The 23,240-nt window shown below is 39.6% G+C and overlaps 1 protein-coding gene across 2 annotated transcripts in view; it reads right to left on the bottom strand.

Moving 5' to 3' along the window:
- ZEB1 (zinc finger E-box binding homeobox 1) overlaps positions 1 to 23,240 on the bottom strand; it is a 105,582-nt gene that overhangs the window by 4,839 nt on the left and 77,503 nt on the right. For both annotated transcript variants that reach the window (XM_042817181.1, XM_042817182.1), the window contains exons 2-7: positions 15,434 to 15,634; positions 11,644 to 11,703; positions 10,843 to 11,004; positions 7,976 to 8,178; positions 4,115 to 4,220; positions 794 to 2,604 (exon numbers count right to left, since the gene is read on the bottom strand). In XM_042817181.1, the coding sequence (XP_042673115.1) occupies positions 794 to 2,604; positions 4,115 to 4,220; positions 7,976 to 8,178; positions 10,843 to 11,004; positions 11,644 to 11,703; positions 15,434 to 15,634 (2,543 nt within the window). The remainder of the gene's footprint in view (positions 1 to 793; positions 2,605 to 4,114; positions 4,221 to 7,975; positions 8,179 to 10,842; positions 11,005 to 11,643; positions 11,704 to 15,433; positions 15,635 to 23,240) is intronic.

The following is a 23,240-nucleotide window of genomic DNA, read 5'->3' as shown; positions in this document are numbered from 1 at the left end:
TACGTCATGTCTGGAGGAACTCAGGGAAGAACAGAACAGGAACAAAGTATGATGAATACCCATCGTAGGTCCAGTTGAAAATACTTCCGAATTTTGTTTAAAGTGCCATTATGGTATAGGACAAATTACCTACTCTGCAAGCTAAGAAAGCACAGCAGAGTGAAGACAGTATCAAGAATTTACAAACAGTTCATTTTCTGGATGTTGGGAAAGGGGAGATAAGGAGCCACCAACAAATATACACTATGACTTTACACTGGTTTTTAAACCAGAGAAATAAGCTGTCCTCAAAATATTGAGCACTGATGTTCCAGAAAACCCTTCTGAATGGTAGAATTTAGTGAAGAACTAATTTGTCCATGCACAGAACTAGATTGCTGCTGTCAGTCTGGACCTACATTGTTTGAGCTGACCAGCTTTGCAGAGGTGTTAATGGTGACATCTATTACCCCTTAACAAACAAGAATAATGTTCAGGATAGGTTTGTGCTTACATTTTCTCATAGAATCACAGAATGGTTTGGGTTAGAAGGGATCTTAAAGATTACCCAGTTCCAGCCCCCCTGCCACAGGCAGGATTCCTACTCAGCAGCTCAGGCTGCCCAGGTCTCCATCCAACCTGGCCTCAAACATCTCCAGAGATGGGGCATCCATAACCTCTCTGAACAGCCTGTTCCAGCGCTTCACCACTCTAAATATTATTTAATTTATTTTGACAATTTTCTGTAAATTTCGTAAGGATACACCATGAACACATCATATACAATGCACAGGAACACAGAGACTTCAGTTACCTGATTTCCGTTGGCTTGGGTCTGTTTTGGTGGTGTTTCCTGAACTGCAGGACTGACTGTAGTAGAGTATGTATAAGCCACCTGGGGAATCAAAATGGTTTGCTTATTGGCAGCAAGAGCTCTCAAGCATGGAACACTGTTCTGGTCAGCAATGGCAACAATTGTAGGTAACTGGGCAGTGACTGTAGGTATAGCAATATTTATGGGATTGGCACTTGGTGGGATTACATTTACAATAGGATCAGAGTCTGTAATACTGTTGTCCTTTTGTGGTTCTTTTTTTGCGCAAGTTAAGTTCAAAGGTTCTTCCTGGACAGAATAAACACTGTTCTGGTAAACACTAGTTATGGTAGATCTTTCCAACAGTTCTCCATGTTGCTTTGGTAGTGAAAGGTCAAGAGGTTCAATTTGTGGCTCTTCTTGTACACCCTCTGCTGTGTACGTATAACCCTGTGAATTTCTGGATGAAGAAAGGTTTAGTGGTGATGGGGATGGCGTGTTACTGCGCGAACCATTCTGAGTTGATCCCCCTGATGAAGTCTGAGATTTACTTGTATCGGCCGGATTTTGTGAGTTGTTTGTGCTGTTCTGGGGTTCACTCTCATTTGCAGTTGCTGCTTGATCCTCATTATCTGTGGGACTGCTTATTTTAACTTGTTCGGGAGAAGATGGTCCAGAAGACTGCACAGAAATTTGTCCAGCTTGCATTTTTTCAAACCACTTTTTTACCACATCCAGTGGTAGGTTTACGGAATCGGCTATTTTTGAAAGCTCTTCTGCGCTTGGTTGTGCATTTAATGCATAATATGCCTTCAGGAGCGATAAAAGGTTCTTTAAAGGGGGCTGACCAGGAGATAAGTTGTTCTCCCCAGTTTCTGATGGGGCAGGGGAGCTGGGCTTCTCAGCTTCTGTTCCACTGGACTGAGGAAGCTGAGGAGGATTTTTTGTTTCATAGTGCTTTAATTCTTGAAGTGCATTAAGATCTCCTGGACAGTCATCACAAAGAAGACAAGTGCTATCATTGCTCTCTCCTTCAAAGTTTTTATCTTTCTCAGACTTCACCGTAAGATCTTCTGGTAACTTTTCATTTTTGCAACTATTTGTAGGAACAGAATGTTCTTTTTTTAGATTTTGGGGAACAACCTGAAGTTGACTTGGCTGTTCCAAGCTGTAGTTGATGATAATTTTGGTTGTCCCATCTTGGTCAACCAAAGGAAGACTGATAGCTGAAATGAGAGAATGGCCAGCTTGTTGTATAGATGCATTGCTGATTGTTTCTTGTTCTTTGGATGCAAGATTAGCGTGATTGTTTTCCAATACTTGCCTTATTACATTACCATCCACTGCCACCTTAAGTACATTTTGAATGTCACTTAAGTTGATGCTTATGGGGGACACCAGACCCACTGTTGGCAGAACAACAGCTTGCACCACACCCTGAGGAGAACTGGTTGCCTGCAATGGGCTACCACCACTAAAAACCCCATTCTGCAACGGGGTCGAACAATTAATTCCTGAAGCAACCACTATGGGCTTGAATTCATAATCCACAGGTTCAGTTTTAATTTGGTTAACAGGAAGTTGCTCTTGCAAGGGTTTATTTTCTATCTTTTGTCGTATCTGTGGTCTTGCTGGGCTACCGGGCGATGCAGAAAGGGAAGGGGAGGAGCACTGAGACGTCTTGAGCCCTGACCGAGCGCGACCATTCACGGGCATCAAACCAATGCACTTCTTACTGCTTATGTGTGAGCTGTATGAACCAGAATGGGAAAAACGTTTCTTGCAGTTTGGGCACTCATATGGCTTCTCTCCTAAAGATTAAAAAAAAAAAAAAAAAAAAAAAAAGAAAAAAGACATGCAATAGTTTGCTAGGTTACAGTGTAGCTTCATCAAACAATAGTAACTAGAAAAGAATATATTAAAATTACCCCTCAGGAAAGGGGTAATTTTTCCCCGTAAGGAAAGAAGTCCTTTACACTGAATTCAAGACCAAGAGCAGTTATATAATCTATAGCTCTGATCCCAGGGTCCTGTGGTAAGTTTCATTCTGACCCAGAAGTACATACAGAATGGCACCTATGTGATCATGACATATTCCAGTACTTTCTCGTAACTGGCTACGTATCACATAAATGAGTCTGTGTGGTACTTGAAGATTTCATTAAACTCCATTCCAGTAGTAACACTACTAATGTCAGAAGAAGCATAAACCACTTCAGAAAAAAACAACAGAATATGCTTAACCAAAGAAAAACTATAAATGGTATAAATGCAAATTATAATTAAATAAAGAATTATATACATTTTATTGAATCAAACTCAAGTACAATGTACCTGTATCTTCCTAGAACACTCATCAGCTGAGTAAAAACAAGCAAAGTTTAAGTAAAGGGAAACTAGACACATGCATGAGACAGATGAACATTTGCCTTCAGAGATGTACCCCAGGTTAAATGGTTGGGAAGATGCACACAATGATGCAATCGTGACACCCACAGACAGAGGTGACTTTTCAGGATCTGGGTTATAGAGGAAGAAGAAAGAAAAGAAGGAAAAAGAACAGCTGGACTGCATCAGACTGAAAAGCCTGTTGGCTAAAGCCTTCCCATGCACAGGAGCAGATGCCATGCTCTGTGGAAATGAAATGAAGATGACGCTTCCTGAGCAAGGGCTTCTAAGTGTACTTAATTGCTATTATCAAGGCTGATAACAACCAATAAGAAAGAAAAAGATGGCCTAACGCCTTGTTTTCAGCCTTACTGCTAGTGAGTAAAATTGGGTCAGATAGAGAAATTGAAGCATACTTATTATTATATAATATTTATAAATACATAACATTATAAGTTAATTATTTATAAATTGAAGCTGCTGTAACAGGGTATGACAATCTCACATTTGTGCCCTGAGGCTATTTTAATCATCACGTACTGGGGAAAACAGCAGCCACAGTAGGGAAGTATAGTTGCTATATTCTGATTGCTATCAATTAAAGTTTTCTAGAGAGGCTCACAACTAGCTAAGTGGTCTGCAAATGCTGAGAAAAAACAGACAAGTGAGAAAGACCAGAAGGATGCCCCATTTCTTCTGCCACACGTGAAGCTTCTTTAAATGTCACAGCTCAAGTTGCAAATGTAAATCCTCTTGAGTTATCCTACATACTTTCAGTGCACAGCTGAAGGCTGCAGTCAGTAGGTACAGAGTCTTAGAGAAAGACAAGGGAAAGCCTACTTAAACTTACATTTACAAGACTGATATTGCATCAAAGTTATACAGAGTAGGAATGCTAGCAATAGTACATAATTCAGTGCCTGTTTTATTTACCACTGTGGATTCGTAGGTGCTCCTTTAGGTGATGTTTATATTTAAAAGCTTTTCCACATTCAGTGCACTTGAATTTTCGATTACCACTGGACTGCGTCACATGTCTCTGCAAGAAAGAATTTGCAATTATTGCAATGAACAGCATACTGGAAAAAAAGCCTGTATTTTCACACAGTAACAGAGGAAATGTAATAAAAAGCTGAAAATAATCACAATTTTAAGAGACTGAAATTGGCATGTGCTATGCATGAAAAAGAAATAAATCAGAAGTCAGGTTAAAACCAAAGCATATGCATCTTCTGAATAAACCTGGTACAGTAAAAGGGAATAAAAAGTATTTGCTCCTTCTCCTAACTTCAGGTGAAGCCTGCACTGACCCACTAAGTGAGTAAGTTCCAACATATACACAGATTGAATGTGTGAAAGAAAAACCGAACAAAAGCCCAAGCCCACCAATCACAGAATATGTCACAAAAGACAGAGAAACATTAAAGCGTACAAAAGTCTGTTTAAAGTTTAATCAGTTGACTTGATTTTTCCATTTACGTGTTTGCAGTACTTGGCCTGGGATTACTTTACGTAATGGTGCCACAGGACTGCTCAAGAGAAGATGGCTCAGTGACAGCAAAGGTGCTCAGTCACAATTAATTCTTAAAATAAATAAAAACCTAAGTTAAAATATATAACAGTATGGAGTTCCTCAGTATGCAGCACTACAGTTCTTCACTGTTTGCGCTCATGCTCTGTAATTATTTCTGTCATATTTCACCTTTTGAGAGCATTTATTATCAAGTTCTTTAAACTTTGACACTTAATTTAGCTTTATCACCACACTAGATTCAAAAAAGCAGAAGTGAAGAAAGATGCGTGACATGTGTATATGCTAGATATAATTTTATAACAAACTTTATAATCTATTAATGTGTGCTTTTTATGACAAAAATAGCATGTGTGCTAAAACTTGGAGTTACTTAATTACTGACACAGAATGGCATGGGTTGAAAAGGAGCACAATGTTCATCTAGTTTCAACCCCCTGCTATGTGCAGGGTCACCAACCACCAGATCAGGCTGCCCAGAGACACATCCAGCCTGGCCTTGAATGCCTCCAGGGATGGGGCATCCACAACCTCCTTGGGCAACCTGTTCCAGTGCATCACCACCCTCTGTGTGAAAAACTGCCTTCTAACACCTAACCTAAACCTCCCCTATCTCATCTCAATTTAGAACCATTCCCCTTCTTCTACCACTATGCACCGCCGTAAACAGGAAATATGTTTATTTATGACGTGAAATGGAGGAATTAGAGTTTTTATCTGTTCAAAACACCTGCTTATTTAAAAAGCAGCAGCTACTTTCAGGCTGCACTCGGCCATTTGGGTGAACTTGGTAAGGAGGATGCCCAGGAGCTGCCCAGTAGCACCATGCCTGTGCTGAGAGCCGCCGGCATCCACGCATCTTTGGGGCTCTGGTTAAGCACCGCGAAGGAGATGCTCTGGGAGACTGCAGCTGACTCGCTGCACTCTGAGATCTGACTCCATTGACAGAACTGTGACAGGATTCACTTAAGCCTGTAGAGAATCAATTACCGCTGTTTGACTCGAGATTGGGCAAGTTAAAGGCTCTCAGCACGCAGGTAGCCACTGCGGATGCACTACATCCTAATGCTTGACATTACTGCATGGATACAATCTGTCAAAAAATGTTTCTGCCTCAGTCTTAAAAATTCAACATTCTACTTCCAAGGCATGGAAGCTCACATTTCTCTTACCAAATTTTTAATGAGTTTTTCTGTTTTCCTGCTTACAGCTGTAAGCTGCCTTGAGCTTTTGGTTAGGTAGCATCTCCATCCTTCTTATATTTGCAACACAGCTTTCTCTTATTTATTGCTCTTACATCTGTACCTTTTATTTTTTGTAAATCTGGAACATCCTCAAGAGTTACACTCCACAATCTTCTCTAGAACTGAGAAATCACAACTCCTCTCTGAATTACCATCTCCGATACTTTCACCTTCATTTTCTCAGATCCAAATGCTCTCTTCCCACTTTGGTACTGTTAAATCTACATTTTTGTGCCTCTGATGTGTGATATATTCTTTAATGTACTGCATGAAACTGTTCATTACAGAATGAACCTCTGCATTCAGAGAACAATCCTCTGCGTTTCTTTTAGTAAAGAAAGAAGAAACATCAGCATTAAGTAGTAACTAACACATCTCTGTGTCAAATATTTACTACAGTCTGTACAGAAGTCCACCCTTTTCATACCAAAGAATGGGTATGGAAAATAGGAATCTCAGGTAGGTGGAGTATTTTCATAAAACCTCGTTGTTTTTGCATAAAGGATTTGAGCAGGATGCATGTGACTTTCTTCACAAGTTCTGCTCAACTCCTTATTTACTTCCCCTTTGCCTGCTTTAACTATTTAACCTAATTATATTATCAGTAAGAAGTTAATTCTTCAGTTAGGAGATGCTATATATTGGAAGATACAATCACTTGGTCGTTAAAAATGATCAGGGAATCATGCATACACAACACCATTTGAAGGATCACATATTAGGTAACTGTCTCAGGATAGAATATTTGGTCTGTATCAGTGTGGGATGTATTTTGCTTGCATAATCCTTTGGTACTCTACCAAAATTACTCTCGTTTCTTTCTTTAATGCTCTCATACATAGGGTTTGAATTTTGGGTGGTTCTGAGTGGAGCCAGCCTCCTCCCAACTACTCTTTTCTTCTGCTTTGAGGTTTCTAGTCAGAAAAACTGAAAATAAATCTTGCAGCTCACAACAACTAGATCTTACAAAAAGCATTCATAGATTTTATAGGCATAGATATCAGCTGTATATAAGATGATAGCACCTTTAAAGTGGAAGCCAAGGCAGTAAGAGCACAAGGCAGAAATGAATTGTTCATGGGAAATAAATCAGAGCAGCTCTGCCAGAACACGCTGGCGAGGTTATTCCAAGCACAGCAGAACAGCAAAACCTTTGGGCAGTATTGCCCATACTTCTTGTAATGTTTCCTCAAAGTATTCATGTGGGGATGAAGGATAATGCACTTTTAACCCTGATAAATTCTTTGAAGTAGTGATAATTTAAAGAACAGTAATTAATATGCAATATGTAAAAGATCATCTCATTTTTTGGTTAATTTTATGTCAGAGTTTTTGAGTTTAATGAAAATATTGTTGTTTTGGAGCTGCAAGAAGTACATTCTCTTCACTATTCATGGCTTTGTGTATTTCCCTCCTCTTTCAGCTAAAAGGAGTATCAATCTTTGTAGTCTGACCTCAGAAGGGAGAGTTTCCAAGTCTCTTCCTAATTTGGTGGTAAAAAATCTGTATCTGTTTTCGTGGCTAATTCCTGACTGTTTCAGTGAGCTTCACCTGGCTTCTGAGCTTCAGCACCCCCTGGTAAGCTATGAAAGCATGTAATTGGAGTTGGGCGATGGGAAATCCTAGGGATAAAAGAAAAACAGAAAAGCTGGGAGAGGGGAACCTCAGGCACCTCAGCAATAATGGGGTGATTAACTCATCATGGGCATTTCAAGGAACCATGCCCTCAGGTCAGCAAATGAACCACAGAAAATAAGCTCAGAATATCTTCAGCACTTCTGAAAACTGAAATTCAGACCAAACCGTACTGCCTAGATGAACGGAAGTACAGGAACTCAGATCACACCCTTTGTTAGCTATGGAAGAACTGTGACTTCAACAGTGGGTTTAAGTGCTCCAGGATCGGCACTTCAGGCCACAGGACTCTGAGACGAACGTCCAGCATGCTCTGTGGGTCTCTGCTCACACACCAAACGTTGCTGCAGAGGACAGCTGGGCCTCCAGCCAACTGCCACTGACCTGATCTCGTCCCGACTTGTGCGACGTCATGTGGCGGTCCAGCTGTGTTCTGTATGCAAACGTGTAACTGCAAAGGGAGCAACTGAAGTTATCCTCGTTTTTTTCATGGCGGTATTTAATGTGTTCCTTCAGAGAGGTAAAGCGCTTGTACCCTCTATCACAGTACGGGCAGGTAAGCAGCTGGGAAAATGCATCGGGTGTTCCTGCACAGCAGAGAGAAAATGGCGCATTTAGATAAGATGTAAACTCTGAACTCAACCAACATCGACAGACACAGTTTACATTCATACTTACGACTGTAAGATAGCGTGCAGCTGCTGGAAAGCTCCGTCTGGCTTAGAAAAGGAACAACGACTGTTCGCATTTTTTCTTTAGGCATTGTGTTACTGACTGCAGTAGGGCGCAGCTGTCCCAGCGTGTGCTGGAGGATGTCAGCGCAGTGATGTTCCCCAAAACCACACCTCTGTCCCCACACAGCACCAGAGCCTCTGCACGTGTCTCTGATGAGAAAGTACTCTGACCACTGTAACATGTGGTTTTAGACCTAGCAATCTCTGTAGGCCTGGTTAGCCCTACCACTGGCAACCCTGAAATCGTGTTCACAAAATAAGTCTAGCACTGCAACACTTAATGGTCGCCCTATTTCAAGATTCTGAGGAATGAGCAACATTTTTAGGCTGCAGAGAATGATTTACTTGTCTCTCAACACAAAACTGTAAGAGAAAGAAGACCAGAAACACAGCTGATACTCTTTATAGTTAAGCAGGAGAAGCAAATGAGTGACGGAAAGAAGAGATATCAGATGTGATGCCATAAATATGATTCTAATACAACTATGGGATTTATTCTATTGGCTTCTGTGAAGTTACTTCTGTACCAGCAAAAAGTGAAATCAGATTGAAGCTGAATATTAATTTGACAGGAATATTTCTCAGAAGTCATCATTTATGAAGCTTTAACTCTATTTTTTTCTTATCAGCATTTAGTTATCCCCCATATATAGTAATTTATTCTACGCTAGAAAATATCTTTTTTCTGAGATTTAAAAAACATCTTACTTTATAGATTAATGGAAAAAGTGCTTACAAAAATGCAGGGTGCACAACATTGGATCAAACTATCTGTTTATGAGGTCTGATAACACCCAATGACCATGCTTCAAGGGAAACGGAAAGCAAATTTTGCAACAAAGCATCTATTCATTGTGCTGAGTGACAGCATGAAAGTGGAACATCTGCACAGATTGCTACTTTATGATCTGAATTGTGAGGTGCAAACAACTGGGGTACAGATTGTCATTTGAAGTTGCTGAACTATACTGATAAAATTAACCAGTAGCTTCTGAAGTATTTCTGAATTATCCATCTTTGTGACACCTTCCAGCAGTTACTGCCATAGATTGTGTATGTGCTCTATGCAGTAGCAATCCCTATTTGTGTGGAAGTTTCCTGCCATTTTCACTGAACACACCAATGCTTTTGCAACAGTGGAGAGTCAGACCAGTTTTCTTTACTAGGTAAAAATAACAACTTTTCTGTCACACAGGATCTTTTTCCCTCCTTACGGGAACAAGCTGGTAACACTCAAACTTCACTATTTTTGTGCTGCTCTAACCAGTTCAGTTTCTGTTTCTCCAATACTAAGTAAAATGAACACATGCTCATGTGTGGATACAGCATGCTTCCCTTCAGTTCATTTTTTACATCTACAATTCACATGACATAAGGAATACCACATTGCAGCACAAATACAAGCCAGTAGAAATGTCAGAAGCATAACTTAAATTCTGCTTCCATTAGAGAAAATGCCAAAATGGCAGAGGTTTCACAAAGCCCAGTGTTAAATACTCCGATGCTCTGTCACCTCACTTATCCCTCCCCTGCTATGGAGGAATCTATCTTTACCAAATATCACTACATTCCTGGCATTCTCTCTTCCAAATTATTAAAACACTGAGCACCATTGTTCAGCATGGTGACTTTCAGAGCACTTCCATCTGAACCTACAGAGATAGGTACAATTTCAATTATTAATGCTAAAGTGTATTTTTAATGATTGCACGGAAATCACTGCAAGGCTGTAAAACTAACCTGACAAGCTGTGCCACTGCAACTACAGATTAAAATTTTAAAAAACTTTAAAATGCTACTGTTAAGAATATATCTTAATTGAATTTTACAAAACATGTGAAGTAAATCACAGAACATTAGAAATTCATGCCCTACTTACGTAATATATAGGCAGGTACTCACTTTACATTTCTTAAATATATTCTTTTTTATTACTAAAATATCTAATAACATAAGAACTCTGAGAGACCAGGACAAGTTTGTCAGCAACACCCCTTTCACCGCTCTCCCTTAGACTCCAGTAAACTAATACACCCACAATGACATCTTTCAAATATGTACATTTTTAATGAACAACTGGATCAGAGCACCTCCAAACCATTTAGGTAGGGAGTTATTTTCAATTACCTGTTTCATGAAGAATTAATTAAGAACAAAAACAAGTTATAAGAAAATAAAAACTTTCTTATTCCAATATGAAACAATATATTCAAAGCCTACTGGAAAGGCAATATTTCTCAATGGGCTTCCATTAAGAAACATGCAAATATTTTTGCATAAGTAATGTTTCCATTTTCTCTATTGTTGTCTTTTTGGGAAAATAACCCCAGTAAATTTACGAGAGCTTGAATTTACTTCCCACTACAATTTAGGTACTAATACAACGGTCTCCCAGTGCATGTCTTGCATCACAAAATCAAGTATCATGTGCTGTTGTCTTTCAAAACACAACAGAACTTTGCAGTCAAGTGCTTAACATGATTTATTTTGAATGAACTGAACTGGTGGCATATTTACCATTTTCATCCTGACCACTAGCTTCTGGTGTGCCTTGTCTCTGGTCCTCCTCAGGTGCTTCAGGGTAAATAACAGCTGTATCTTCTTGTTGAAGGAATTCTTCAACATTAGGGTCATGGTTCTGTTCATTTTCTGCATCAGAATCACATTCATCTTCTTTTACTAAGAGCAAAAAACCAACATATAACATGTCAAATGAAAACTTAAAAAAAAATAGGAAAAGAGATCAATAACTCACATTTCCAAATCAACCTCTGTCCAAGGATTTCACAGCTCTTTATGAATACTAGCATAGGCTCTTTAAGGTGTAAGAACATGCAAAGTTGTAACACAGAGAAACAGAGGCATAACGACAATTAAAATGACTAAGAGCACTGTTTGCACTCTTTGCAAACTTTGCAAAAATGCGTTATTTAATTCAATGCATTTTTGCACCTTATGTTTATCTCTCCTAGAATTCTTAAATGCAGCAACATACAATGATTTAGGCCTTGTAGTTTGAAAGACAGTTTAACATCTTGCTTCCACATTTGAAAAAGTCTGTCCTGGTTTGATTCTGATACTGAAGATCCACATTTCATTTTGCTTTCTATATAATCAGTACAAGTAGAGGAGTGGAAAAGGAGATAAGTACCAGCCTACATTTATTTTGGTGTATTACTTATTAATTAAAAACACTACCTACTGTCCTATAGTTGTATTCTACCAATAAGACCAGTGTTATTCCCCCTTTTGTTCTCATCGCTGAGGCTTTGGCAGACAAGCTATAAGAATAACGGACACAGATAAACAAACAAATACCTGTACATCCAACTTCATCTGACTGAGCTTCAGGCCCCAGGATTTCCTTCGTTTCTTTTCCTGTTGAAATATTACATTTCAGAAAATGTTCTGAAACAAATATTCAAAAAAACCAAACCAAAACAAAAAAAGCCCCAAACCAACACCCTCAAACAACAGCAACAACGAAACACAACAAAACCACATACACACAATAGTGTAATGTATTTGAGGACCTATTTCTGCAGCATTTTTTCCACTTCTCTAATTGCATTATAGGACAACATACTTCCAAAAAATATGGATTCCACATTACTCCAGCATAATTGGTTGAACCACAGAGATATTTTACAGTGAAAGAAATTAAATTTTCAAAGGAAACCATACTACACACTAGCCATTAAGGCATTATTTGAAGACAGGTAAAGACAGGTAAAGACTAGGACAGTATGTTTCTCCAGCAAATATGGAATAAGCCATTTAAATGCAGCTAACTGATACACTACAACATCATTTCCAGAAAACAGAGTACCATAAAAATATTAAATTTACTTCATTTTTTTTTCAGTTAGCAATTTTTGGAAACAGTTGATGATCTGCAGGTCACATCTGCAAAGCTGCACACTGCTTTCCCTTTCTTCAGAGAAACATAGAATGGCTTAGGAGTGTATAGCAAAATGGTAACATTTTTTTCACTCCTTTATCTATTAGTATACTATTTTACTGTATGTAAATACAATGTCAGTCAATAGTCATAGCTTTATTTTGGAGGTGGTAGGTGCTTCAGAGCTATAGTGCAGAGAAAGACACTTGCGTGATTTAAGATACTAGAATATATGACTGACAGGATCCAAAATGACAACTGCTACATTTTTATTTACATTACTTCACTTTAATTCAGTGCAGGGAAAAATTTTTGGCATGTCTAGTCACAACTGCAGAATGAGCCAAATATAAATACAGGAAAAGCCAATTTCTCCTTTATACATGAGATGAGAAATCCTAGGTCAAGTTTGATATCCCAGATACAAATGGCTTCCTTCAAGGAAAAGACACTTATTTTGGTCTACTTTTACAAAACCCACCAGACTGAAGAGGGAAGGGGGGGAGCTCTATCTGCAAATATTCATAAACAACAACAACAAAAAAAGGTAAAAAGGAAACTGTGTGACATAAATCTTTCACTGACTCGAATTAGTATCTGAAAAAAAACCTCACCACAGTACATAAAATATTAGTCAATACCCGACTGTGAAGTAATTGTATTTTTGGCTCCTGATACCACAGGCTTTGTTCAGAGTATGTATGGCAGTTGATGGCAGGCAATGAAAATTCAAATCCAAAACTTCATTTCTTAAAAATATTTATGATACCAACTACACTATTTTCCTTCCTAAAAAAGTTTGTGATTTTCCCCATTATGAAATAGGCTATGAGGCACGGAGCTACTATCTGTAAGTTATTACCTATAGGGGCTTAAATTACAGTGTCTCAAGCAAGTTCCATTCAATTGCTGGCAAGCAGCAGAGGGGCTGAGCAAGCTTCTTGCTCTGTGTGGGAATACAGACACTCAGCCACACTCTTATGTATCTCTACAGCACCTGGTAGAGCCATTGAATTAGATCTAGCCAGCCACTCAGAAACCACAACCAACTCTTTAAGACCACGTAGCATTGCCTGGCCCTGCCACAGCCACTTCAGCATAGCAGCACTACTTGGCTCTCACCATTTCTCATGAACTGCTGCATGGGACTTCCAGAGCTAAATGCTAATTTCCAGGTCACAGGCACCAAGCATGACACTACCATGATGTCACAAGCTGAGTATAAAGATCCAGAGTTGGATAAGATAACTCAGTAGAAAAACAGAAAATTTGGTTGTAAGCAGAAAACTTGATCAAGTCGATGTCATGAACATTAAACCTCCCCTCAAATGTAATTAATACAAAATAGTGCAGCAGCCTTCACCAGCAATCCATCACTGAGAGAACACAATCTATCTTACTGTACATAAGCTCAACCTAACATACTATATGTTAAAGTTATGTTGAAATCCAGAGGGACCTTACAGGTAAAACATAATTCCACTAGTTTTGAAACTAGTTTATTTCACCGTTGGCACAATTTTTTTAACTGTTCAATTTTTTAAACCTATCTTAGTTCCAGGTCTGAGATCGCTAGATTTCCTAAATACTCAAATACATAACCAATATTTTTTTCAAGTTTATTAACATAATAAATCAATAGGATTTGACATTTCACTTTTTAATTGTAGCACAGGCTTTAGTTTAACCTAAAGCAAAAAGAGCTCACAGCATAGGATTGCTGCACACATGAATGCTGGCACCCCGCCAGCAACTGGTGCCGGATACACGTGGTTCACTTCTTCAAATCTGTGTGACTGCTTCAGTTAAACCTCTGGAGATACACACCTTATATTTAAACCACCTGTTCTGAAGGTCTCGTAGAAGCTCAGTTAGAATGACTGGAAACGGAAGGAAACTAATCTGATAAAGAGATGTTACGTGTGTTCCTATTCTCGTGTGCTTGCAAACTGAATAAATGTGTAAAAAACCCATTCTGTCAAGTCCAACTACAACTAGGAACTTTCAGTACTAATCCAGTGATGAAAAACAGCTTAGTAAAACTGCCATAGTGTATGTTTACTAAAGACAATTGCCACTCACAGTGACAGTGTCAGCATTGCACAGACACTACGCCAGCACTGCTCCCTCTGAGATGAAGATCATGTATTCAATACCCTACTTTTAGGATTTCTAATGTACAACCAAGACTGATGATGTGATTTTCAGCTTGCACCTTTCTTTCTGTGAAAGCCATAAAAAAGCAAATAGAGTTTTACCATGGCAAATCAAAGCTCCATGAAACACAATTTAGCGTTCATTTTTTTTCACACAGCCTTTGCCAGAAGTTCAAACAATCTATTTTAAAAAAACCTTACTATCAGATAAAAAAATCCTCCTGGTTGCTACAGAAGAGGCTTCAGAACTCATATTTTTTACTTAAGAAATGTACAATAATTTTAGTAAGCCAGTAAGCAATCATCTGTCTGATGGAAGCCTGGCTGAATAACCAATGACCAAGGCAGAGAGAATACCATTTGATTCTCACGACACAGAGTAGAGTTTGGTTCAAATGCTTCATTTTAGTCAACAAATCTTAATTCAAATGGCACATTTGAAATAGGAAGTCAAAAAAGATGTCATTACATATCTAGAGCTCTGAGACGCTCCAGAAGCGGCCTCAGGTAAGATACTGGGTGTAACTATCTGCAGGTGTAGCCCCAAGAAATGTTTGGTCCTCATCTCTGCCCAGACTCAGTCCATACCCCAGGCTTCCTACACACGTTTGGCTGGGTCAAGAAATAGTCTCCATGCAGCCCATTTTTATGCAACTGCAGGAGAACGAAGATTTTGCAGAACTAAGAAAATCATCTACCTAATAATTTAGCTTCAAGTTCCACATTTCACAGCACACCTTGGCAAGAGCAGCTACATAAAAGCTGGACCACATTTAGTGGCCATATGAGTGCTTTCAGCTCATTTAGATGTGAGGTCACACCATTGTTCTTAAGTCACAAGTTTTAGCAAAGTGGATGCTAAAGAATTGTGGCTGGAGCTGAGGCACACACAGGGCTATATCTCATACCCCAAATTAAGAAAATTAAGTATAACGCAATAATTGCATGTTTATCAGTTATAATCATTTCAGTAACAAAGTAACAAAAAAATTCTATCGATTCTTCTTGGAAACATTACTCTGCAGAGACTCATCAGCGAAAATGAACATACCTTCATCTTCCCAGCAGCTGTTTGTGCTCCCTTCCCTTTCACTGTTTTCTGGTAACACTGCGTGGTCTGTTGGCAAGTCATCTTCTGGCACGCTTGCATCACAGTCTGCTGCATCAGTTATACTTTCTTCTTCCACTATATGCAATTTATCTTCATCATCTGAATCTGAATTTGCTTCTATCACGTTATTGTAATTGGTGACTGCAGACAGATAAAAAGCGAAATACTGATCAATTTACTCATACTTTACTGCACAAAACTTTAAAGCTTTCAGTACTGTAGCCAGATGCTATATCTAGGGCATCTCTATGGAGTCACATCATTAATTCTTTTTTCTCTATGCGGACGGCAGCAGCATGAAAGCAATCTGGACATAATGGCGGCACAGGAGAAGGCACCTGCAGGCTGCTGGGCTTCTGCCATGGCCAGGAACCAGGAGACTGCTGCACACGCGGTCCAGAATGAGGTTACACCAGGCCATTCCGATTTGGATGAAGAAGGATGCTATACGCTTCCTTTAAGTACATTCCAGTCTACTCTATGAAATACTTGATAGGAGCACTAAATGGGAACAACAAGGATACAGCACTCAGAAGTGCTAAAGTGCTCCTGCTCCAGGCTAAAGTGCTCTTGCAGATACACCCAGAGCACGCTGGAGGCTCAGCAGTACAGACGTGAATGTGAAAATCTCTGAGGTGACTTAGGAAACATTTCCAGCTCTCTGCCATAAAAAGGTAATAGCTATTCCTTGTCATCACAGACATCATACATTTAGAGTCTTGCAGACACACAATCACAAATGATACATACATTCCTGTCATATAGAAGCAGATTATTATTAAAATAGCCTTAATCTATGAGCACAGAAGATCAGTAATGACAATTTCAACTTACAGACTATTTATTAAGAAAAAGTATATTTTCACTACCTGTTGAAATGTGTTGAAAGTTTAAAAGCTATTAAACATTTACAGAATCTCTATATTTGTATTAATTCTCGACTGTCAAAAACTTCTTACTGAAATGCTTCAAAATACAGTTTAATAGAGAGATTACAGTAATCAGTGACCAAACCAGAAGAGTTCCCTGGCTGTGGGAGCCCTTTGCTGGTTGCAGAATTGCACACAGCCACAGGACCCTGCAACCCCTGCCTACTGGCATTGTCAGCACACCACAAGACAGGCTGATTGTCTCACGTGAACACTGCATATTAATGTAGATAAATGGGAGACTCAACTCCAGCTCTTCTGAAGTTAGTTCTTTCTTTTTCTTTTTCCATAGGTACTCTAGTCATTTGAAAATGCATTTAAGCAGAGAAAGTGAGTAACATTATGAATGGACAAGCTGTTATCTCATTTCCTCTCCATTTCAGAGAAAAATGTCCCATCTCAAATATGCATAAGCATGACAAAAGAGCCTTTTGAATCTAAAATAATCATGTTTCCATATTTTATACATGTAGCGTTATTTGAAAAATGTAGTATATACCATAATTCATGGTATCAAGCTATCAAGCTATTCTAAGGCACAAATTCAGATAAAATTGCCTAAATACTAGTATTTGACCCATTTCTATCAATAAATTGATTCTCATGTAATATTCTGTAACAGATTTTCCAAAGTAAAATAGGTATTGAGGTAATATAGTGTGAAAGGTAAGACATGCACAGATACCCTCACAGCAGCAGGTTTATGAATTTCCTTGCCTGAAAAGTGGTAAACGCAAGTTTTAAAAAGGTCAAGAATAGACAAAAACTACAAGGAGGACATGGAAAAATCTTTTTGTCCAGTTGGCAGTGATGCTTACATGTAGAGGACTATGAATATAAAACCCCGACATACAGACTTTTGCCACAGGCAAAAGATTTAAATAACAGTAGAGACCAAAATTCACACACAATATATATACAGATATATAGGCAAATGTTGAGATTTCAGCTACGCAGATAACTAATTCTTGAATTATTTTTTTAAATTTCCCTGTTTGGTTTGGCAAATTAAGTAGAAGCCCTTCTATTAGGTCTGAAGTATTCTGCCTGCAGGGAAGACGAAAAACGAATCAGAATGAGTGCATGCTGTGACTGCGGCCCAGCGCTGCTAGGATCCGGCCCCCTCATCTCAGAGCACACGACCCCACACGTTCTTTGTAGTCCCATCAGCCAGCGGTGCTCCCAAAGCCTCCTTTACAGGAAGCATGCCAGAATTAGAGTCCTCATTATATGTTTGGTATTTCCCTCCGAGGCATTCAGCAGAAATGCTTCAAAGCGTTTAATTAATTTTGCCGTAGCTGGGCGATGGTGTTTCGATTTTACAGACAAGAAACTGACTACTTAAAACTGAGAGGATTCCATCAGCAATTCTGCCATTACCACGTCGGTCTAAGGCCTTTGGGGTCTCACTTTGCAGAAGACTTCACGTTCCTATAGCAATTCACATGTCCAAATCACAGGGGTGCTCAGCCCAGATGCAGTATATGCTCAGAGTCCAGACAGCTGGGGTGACACCTGGGAACAGATCACCTCCAGAATATGGGACCTTCCTGAACCACCTAACTGCTCCGTGAAAGAAAGAGAACGAAATCCAGCTTCTCGGTGGTGCCTTCAGACCCTCAGAGAGTCTGCTTTTGACTGCTGCAGCCCTCTACTTGAATTACCGTGCTTTGCAGCAATTAAGGCAAGGGTTCTGGAGACAAGGGCTTCCTTTAATAAGCATCCCTGATTCATTCTCCGGGCACCATTCCTCTTGTGAAAAATTTATGTGATCACATAATTAAAGATCTTATCATTATGCATACATGCAAGGGACAAATTAAAACCCTTTGAACAATCTCCATTCTGACATTTTCCAACTTTTTGTGAATGCTTGACTTTCAAAGTCAAGCGTTTGATTTCAAAGAATACATTAATAGAAACGATGGCTTAAAAACAATCAAGCTCTGTAATTTCATGCATTTTCAGCTAATTGAAATTAAAACCCCATTACACTGTAGCACACTGATGCATGCATGGCATTCCCTCCCTGAAGGGCAGAGAAGCTTTGCAGAGAGATCTTGACAAATCGGATGGCCGGGCAGTCACCAACCACATGATACAAGACCAAGTGCTGGATTCTGCATTTGGGATGGGGCAGCCCTGGACATGCGTAGACTGGAGGATGAGAGGCTGGAGAGCAGCCCCGTGGAAAGGAGTCTGGAGGCTCAGGATGATGGCAAGGTGAAGGTGAGCCAGCAGTGTGCCCTGGCAGCCAAAGGGCCAACTGTGCCCTGGGATGCACCAGGCCCAGCACTGCCAGTGGGTGAGGGAGGAGTTGTCCTGTTCTGTGGCTTTATCTGAAGCACTGGGTGCAGTTTGGGCAGCACCATATCAAAAGGACATAAAATCATTAGAGAGCATGCAAAGGAAGGCTGCAAAGATGGGGAAAGATCTGGAGGGTAAGACACGTGAGGAATGGCTGAGGGCCCTTAAATAAATACCAATTATTATATCTTTACTACTTCTGTAATAAAGATGAAACAATCATTGAAAAGACATGAAAAATACATCTTGTAAAGCATAATTTTTTTTTGTTGATTGATTTCTTGCTACACTATCCTGATTCTTAAACCATAAATAAGTGCCTGTGGTTGAAACTTTCATTGCTTCTTTTTCATTTTTATTGCAAACAACTGCAAAATGGATTGCAGAAAATGAGCTTTGCTTTCTGTATTTTTAGAGTCCTGAATGCTGGAAACACATGTGATGTTGCATCATTCTCATTAAAAACGAAATGTGTTCAAATGGAATACTGGTTAAGTTGCTTAAACAGAGAAACATTATTTGACTGGTTGAATGTAGCTATGAAATCACAGTACACATTTGTAGTCAAATTCAAACATGGTATTTGAATGGAAAATAATCTTTAGTTTTCTGATTTAAAACCCATGTTCCTAGGAAATTTAAGGAGAAGACCAGCATCGCAGTCATTAAAGACTATAGGATTTGCAGTGATGAAAGCCTATAGGACTCACTGTTTCCACAGCAAGTACTATACTGGAAGATTCCCCAAAACAGCAAGCACAGCTGGCAGTAGGAACCTGGCCACCACTCACCAGATCAGAATTACTAGACAACATGAGTATTAACAGTTAGTTTACTTTACCATTCCCAACAGGAAGAATGCCCCAGTTAAGTCAATAACACTAATTCTGATAGGATTTATATATCCCAACAGGAAAAAACGTATGTGGTGGAACACATACAGGAATAATTTGAAATCAGGTGGGAATGGCACAGAACTGTACTAATAATCAGAAATGAATCCATAATCTCTAATCTGCATTACCTGGACATGGAAGCCAACAGAGAGAAGGGCCTTGCCATTACAATTCTTTCTTTGTACTCACCAGCAGTCACTATATTTATATAGAGTATGGTCCTACATTCTTACTACCTTTTGTATACCTCTTTATTTTTAATCTGAAATCCTACATGTTTCCATAGGGAAAAAAAGCAAAACAACAAGCTCTTTGGGATTTGAGAAATAACACAATCAACCTACATTTTTTAAACGAGATGAACACATGCAGTCAACACACTCAAGTTGCACGGGCTCAGCATCTCAACACTGAAAAGGCAGGAGATCCAGAACAAGTTGTGAGTGATTCTGATTCTTTACAAATCCCTACTTCTAAAAGCTCCTTCAAGTCTAATACTAAATTTTGAAAACTTGCTCAAGAGCGCTGTTAGAACAGAAACCTTTGATTCTACAAACCGGAACAGTTCCTGGGCTGTTTGAAGGGCATTCTTGGTTCATGGATTACTGCTCTGACGGCAAACAACAATCTCTCAGAGACCACTTAGTGTCTACCAGTTCAACTGAAAATCTGCACTTACACATTCTTTTGCTTTAGCCTTAAAAATATTTAAAGCAGAATATACTGCAAAGGCAGAAACCTGATAATTTAGCATGCAGTATTTGGAGATATACTATTAAGTTTATTACTGTTGCTACATGAAATGCTGTACTTCTATCATTTTGCTGATAAGCTGCCCAGTGTCTTTAGCACAGTGAGATATTTCTGTTGTCACATTTTCCCAGCCAGTTTAACACACAAATTCAAAATTAGAAAGTACCTTCTATACAATTACACATACAGAACCTTGCTAGCATCTGATATAGAAACATGTGGAAAAGCTTAAGGAAAGGGAAAGTGTATGTTGATGCCTTTTGATTAATTCTCCACCCATTTACAACAGTCATTGTCTATGGAATTCCTACACGAGACACTGACTTCATGCCCATCAGCCTCATTTTTTATCAATTTATCTAGTTTTTAAATTCACAAAAATGTTTGCACCCACAATATTCTAAGGCAAGCAGCTCCACAGCTATGTATGCTTCCTTGCACAGCCCTTCTTTCTGTGAGTTCTTGTCTACTGTTACTCACAGAGAAGCCGTTCATCATTTCTGTGCCCGTCTGGACCTTCTTCTGTTTTGCTGCATCCTTGTTCACATGGGTGCATGCAGTATTCAGGTTGCAGATGCAAATAGAAAAAGCAGGAGAACAACATGCTGTTTTCTTCTCCATCCCTTGTCCAATGATGCAAGTAAAATGCTAGGACAGTGCAACCCACAGTACCCTCCACTTACACTGCCTTATCCACATAGATTTTTTTGCCAGCTGGTTATTTAGAAACATTGCCATTACCTTCCACATAAGTGCAGGATCCCCTTGGTGAAATTATTCACTGCTTCCCAGCCCTGCCCCAGCCTCCCTTGGGCAGCAGGGAGACTTCCTGCAGCACTGGGACAGGCACTGGTGTAGCAGAGAGCAGTGGGAGCTGCACGAAACATCACCTGGGCAGCTTATGCAGCAGTAAAAAGAATTTAAAATGAGATCTCGTTATGTGGAAAGTGTGAGGAAAATGTATTATGGTGTTAATAAAATCACTCCAGGAAAAGAAAACTACAAAAAAAAAAAAAAAAAAAAAAAGCTAGATTAGATTCTTAAATAATCAATTTTAAATTTAATTTGAAAACCGACTTGCAATTTTCAGAAAAGTCATTCTGCTTTTAAAAGCAGTATATGCACTATAGCTGTAGAGAGCAGAACTGTATGTTATATATAAAGGGTGACTCACTGCTTATTTATATACATACACACATGTGAGCTGCCCGCACAGGAAAAAGGGAACTGGCTTCAGTTCCTTCCTCTGCCTGCAGGGATCAAACTTACATCTCCCACACGTGTTTACATAAATATACGAATATTTATACAAACGTAGGACTAAATATTTACACCTACTAAGCACGATTCTTGTTTAACTAATACAAATCTGTTTCAAAGACATTTTTACACCGCATAAGTGAATGCCAATTCCTGCTCAAACACAGCCTGACACACACATTTTGAGTGAATATTCTGACGAAACAGAAACCATAAAATCCGATGCACTTCATGTGCACTGTTGTACAGAAATCATCCCAAGACACGTATACTGAATTATGAGGTCTTTGGTCAATTCAAGCAAAGTTTAACACAGACACTTTGCAAAGGGACCACATACTGCCACATGCTCTACTGTGCACTACTGGAGCACTACTACCTGCTCTAGAAGGGAGGCTGCGTGGCTGGACTGTGCCTCCACGACATATGCTAAAGTCAATGATGTAAATACAAACTTTCCGTTTTAATTTTAAATCACGGATTTCAAATCAGACTGTACTTGAAGTTACATCCAAAGCTCTGTGTTCTATTTCTTTATCGACCTAGACCAAAGCCTGATGATGTGAGTACAGACAGTTCTGCAGCATCATGCTAAATGGCTGCAGCCCTGGCACCAGGCTCTGTGATGACATAAGCTGCACCTGGAGCAAATCTGGCAATATATTCCAGCCTTGGCGATTACATTTTTGCTGCTTGCCTTTGTTAATCTGATCACTGGTCAGACATAGAGTTTCCTCAGTCCCATAGGCATAATTACATCAGAGCAGGGCAGCTTGGTAGCACACTGCTCAGAAGCCCAGCAGCAGCTGAAGTTTGTCCTAGCGAGGTGGATGAATGCCAGGAGCAGTGACCAGGCAGTGCTGCTGCCTCATCTGCCGCCCCTGGAACGGGGCTTGAGCCAACGCCCTGCTTTGCCCATGACTAACACGAGCTCTGGGCATAAACATTCCCTATATTCTCAGCTACTCAGCCACATACTTCAGGCATTAGATTTTACTTTTTTTATCATTTCTGAGATGCTGAGCCCAACACTGAATCAGGGAAGGGATCTGAAAAGGAGTCCCACTGACTGTAAAGGCTTAGTAGGAATCTCTGCTGGTTCTGCTGGCCAGAGCTGCAAGGCTGCACCCATGTGAGCCTGCAGGGAGGGGGAACACAGACATAAATAGATGGTGAACTTGCTTGTCTCTCAACAAAACTAGCTCTCTTCTGGTCTTGGACTGATTGCTAGTGGCTGCAACGTACCTAAGAGGCTCCCAAATCAATGCACAGTGAGAGTGCCAGCCTGATCTGAACAAAGACCCTGAAAGGGTGTGCATCTGCAGCCAGACGTCTCTGGAAGGGACACACGGTTCCATCTGCAGAGGCTCCAGGATAAAAATTTCTATTAGTCATCCTTTATAGCATCAATTAAATGAGACTGGCACCAAAATCTGTACCACCTGTAGAGGGGAGGGACCTTTTGGGACATCTGTTTTTATCCTCTCTACTACAAGCAGCCAGGCCATGTACTTCTTCACAGTTTAACTACTGAAAGGATCAAGCACATTCTTGACAGACCCAGTAAGACGTGACAGCAGTGAAAGATATGTGCGGTCCTTC

The sequence above is a fragment of the Centrocercus urophasianus genome, unplaced genomic scaffold (genome assembly GCF_019232065.1).
Source record: "Centrocercus urophasianus isolate 14NV4802_14NV808 unplaced genomic scaffold, USGS_Curo_1.0 seq_16, whole genome shotgun sequence".
In the NCBI taxonomy this organism is placed as follows: domain Eukaryota; kingdom Metazoa; phylum Chordata; class Aves; order Galliformes; family Phasianidae; genus Centrocercus; species Centrocercus urophasianus.
This window is presented reverse-complemented; position numbering and strand designations above follow the sequence as displayed.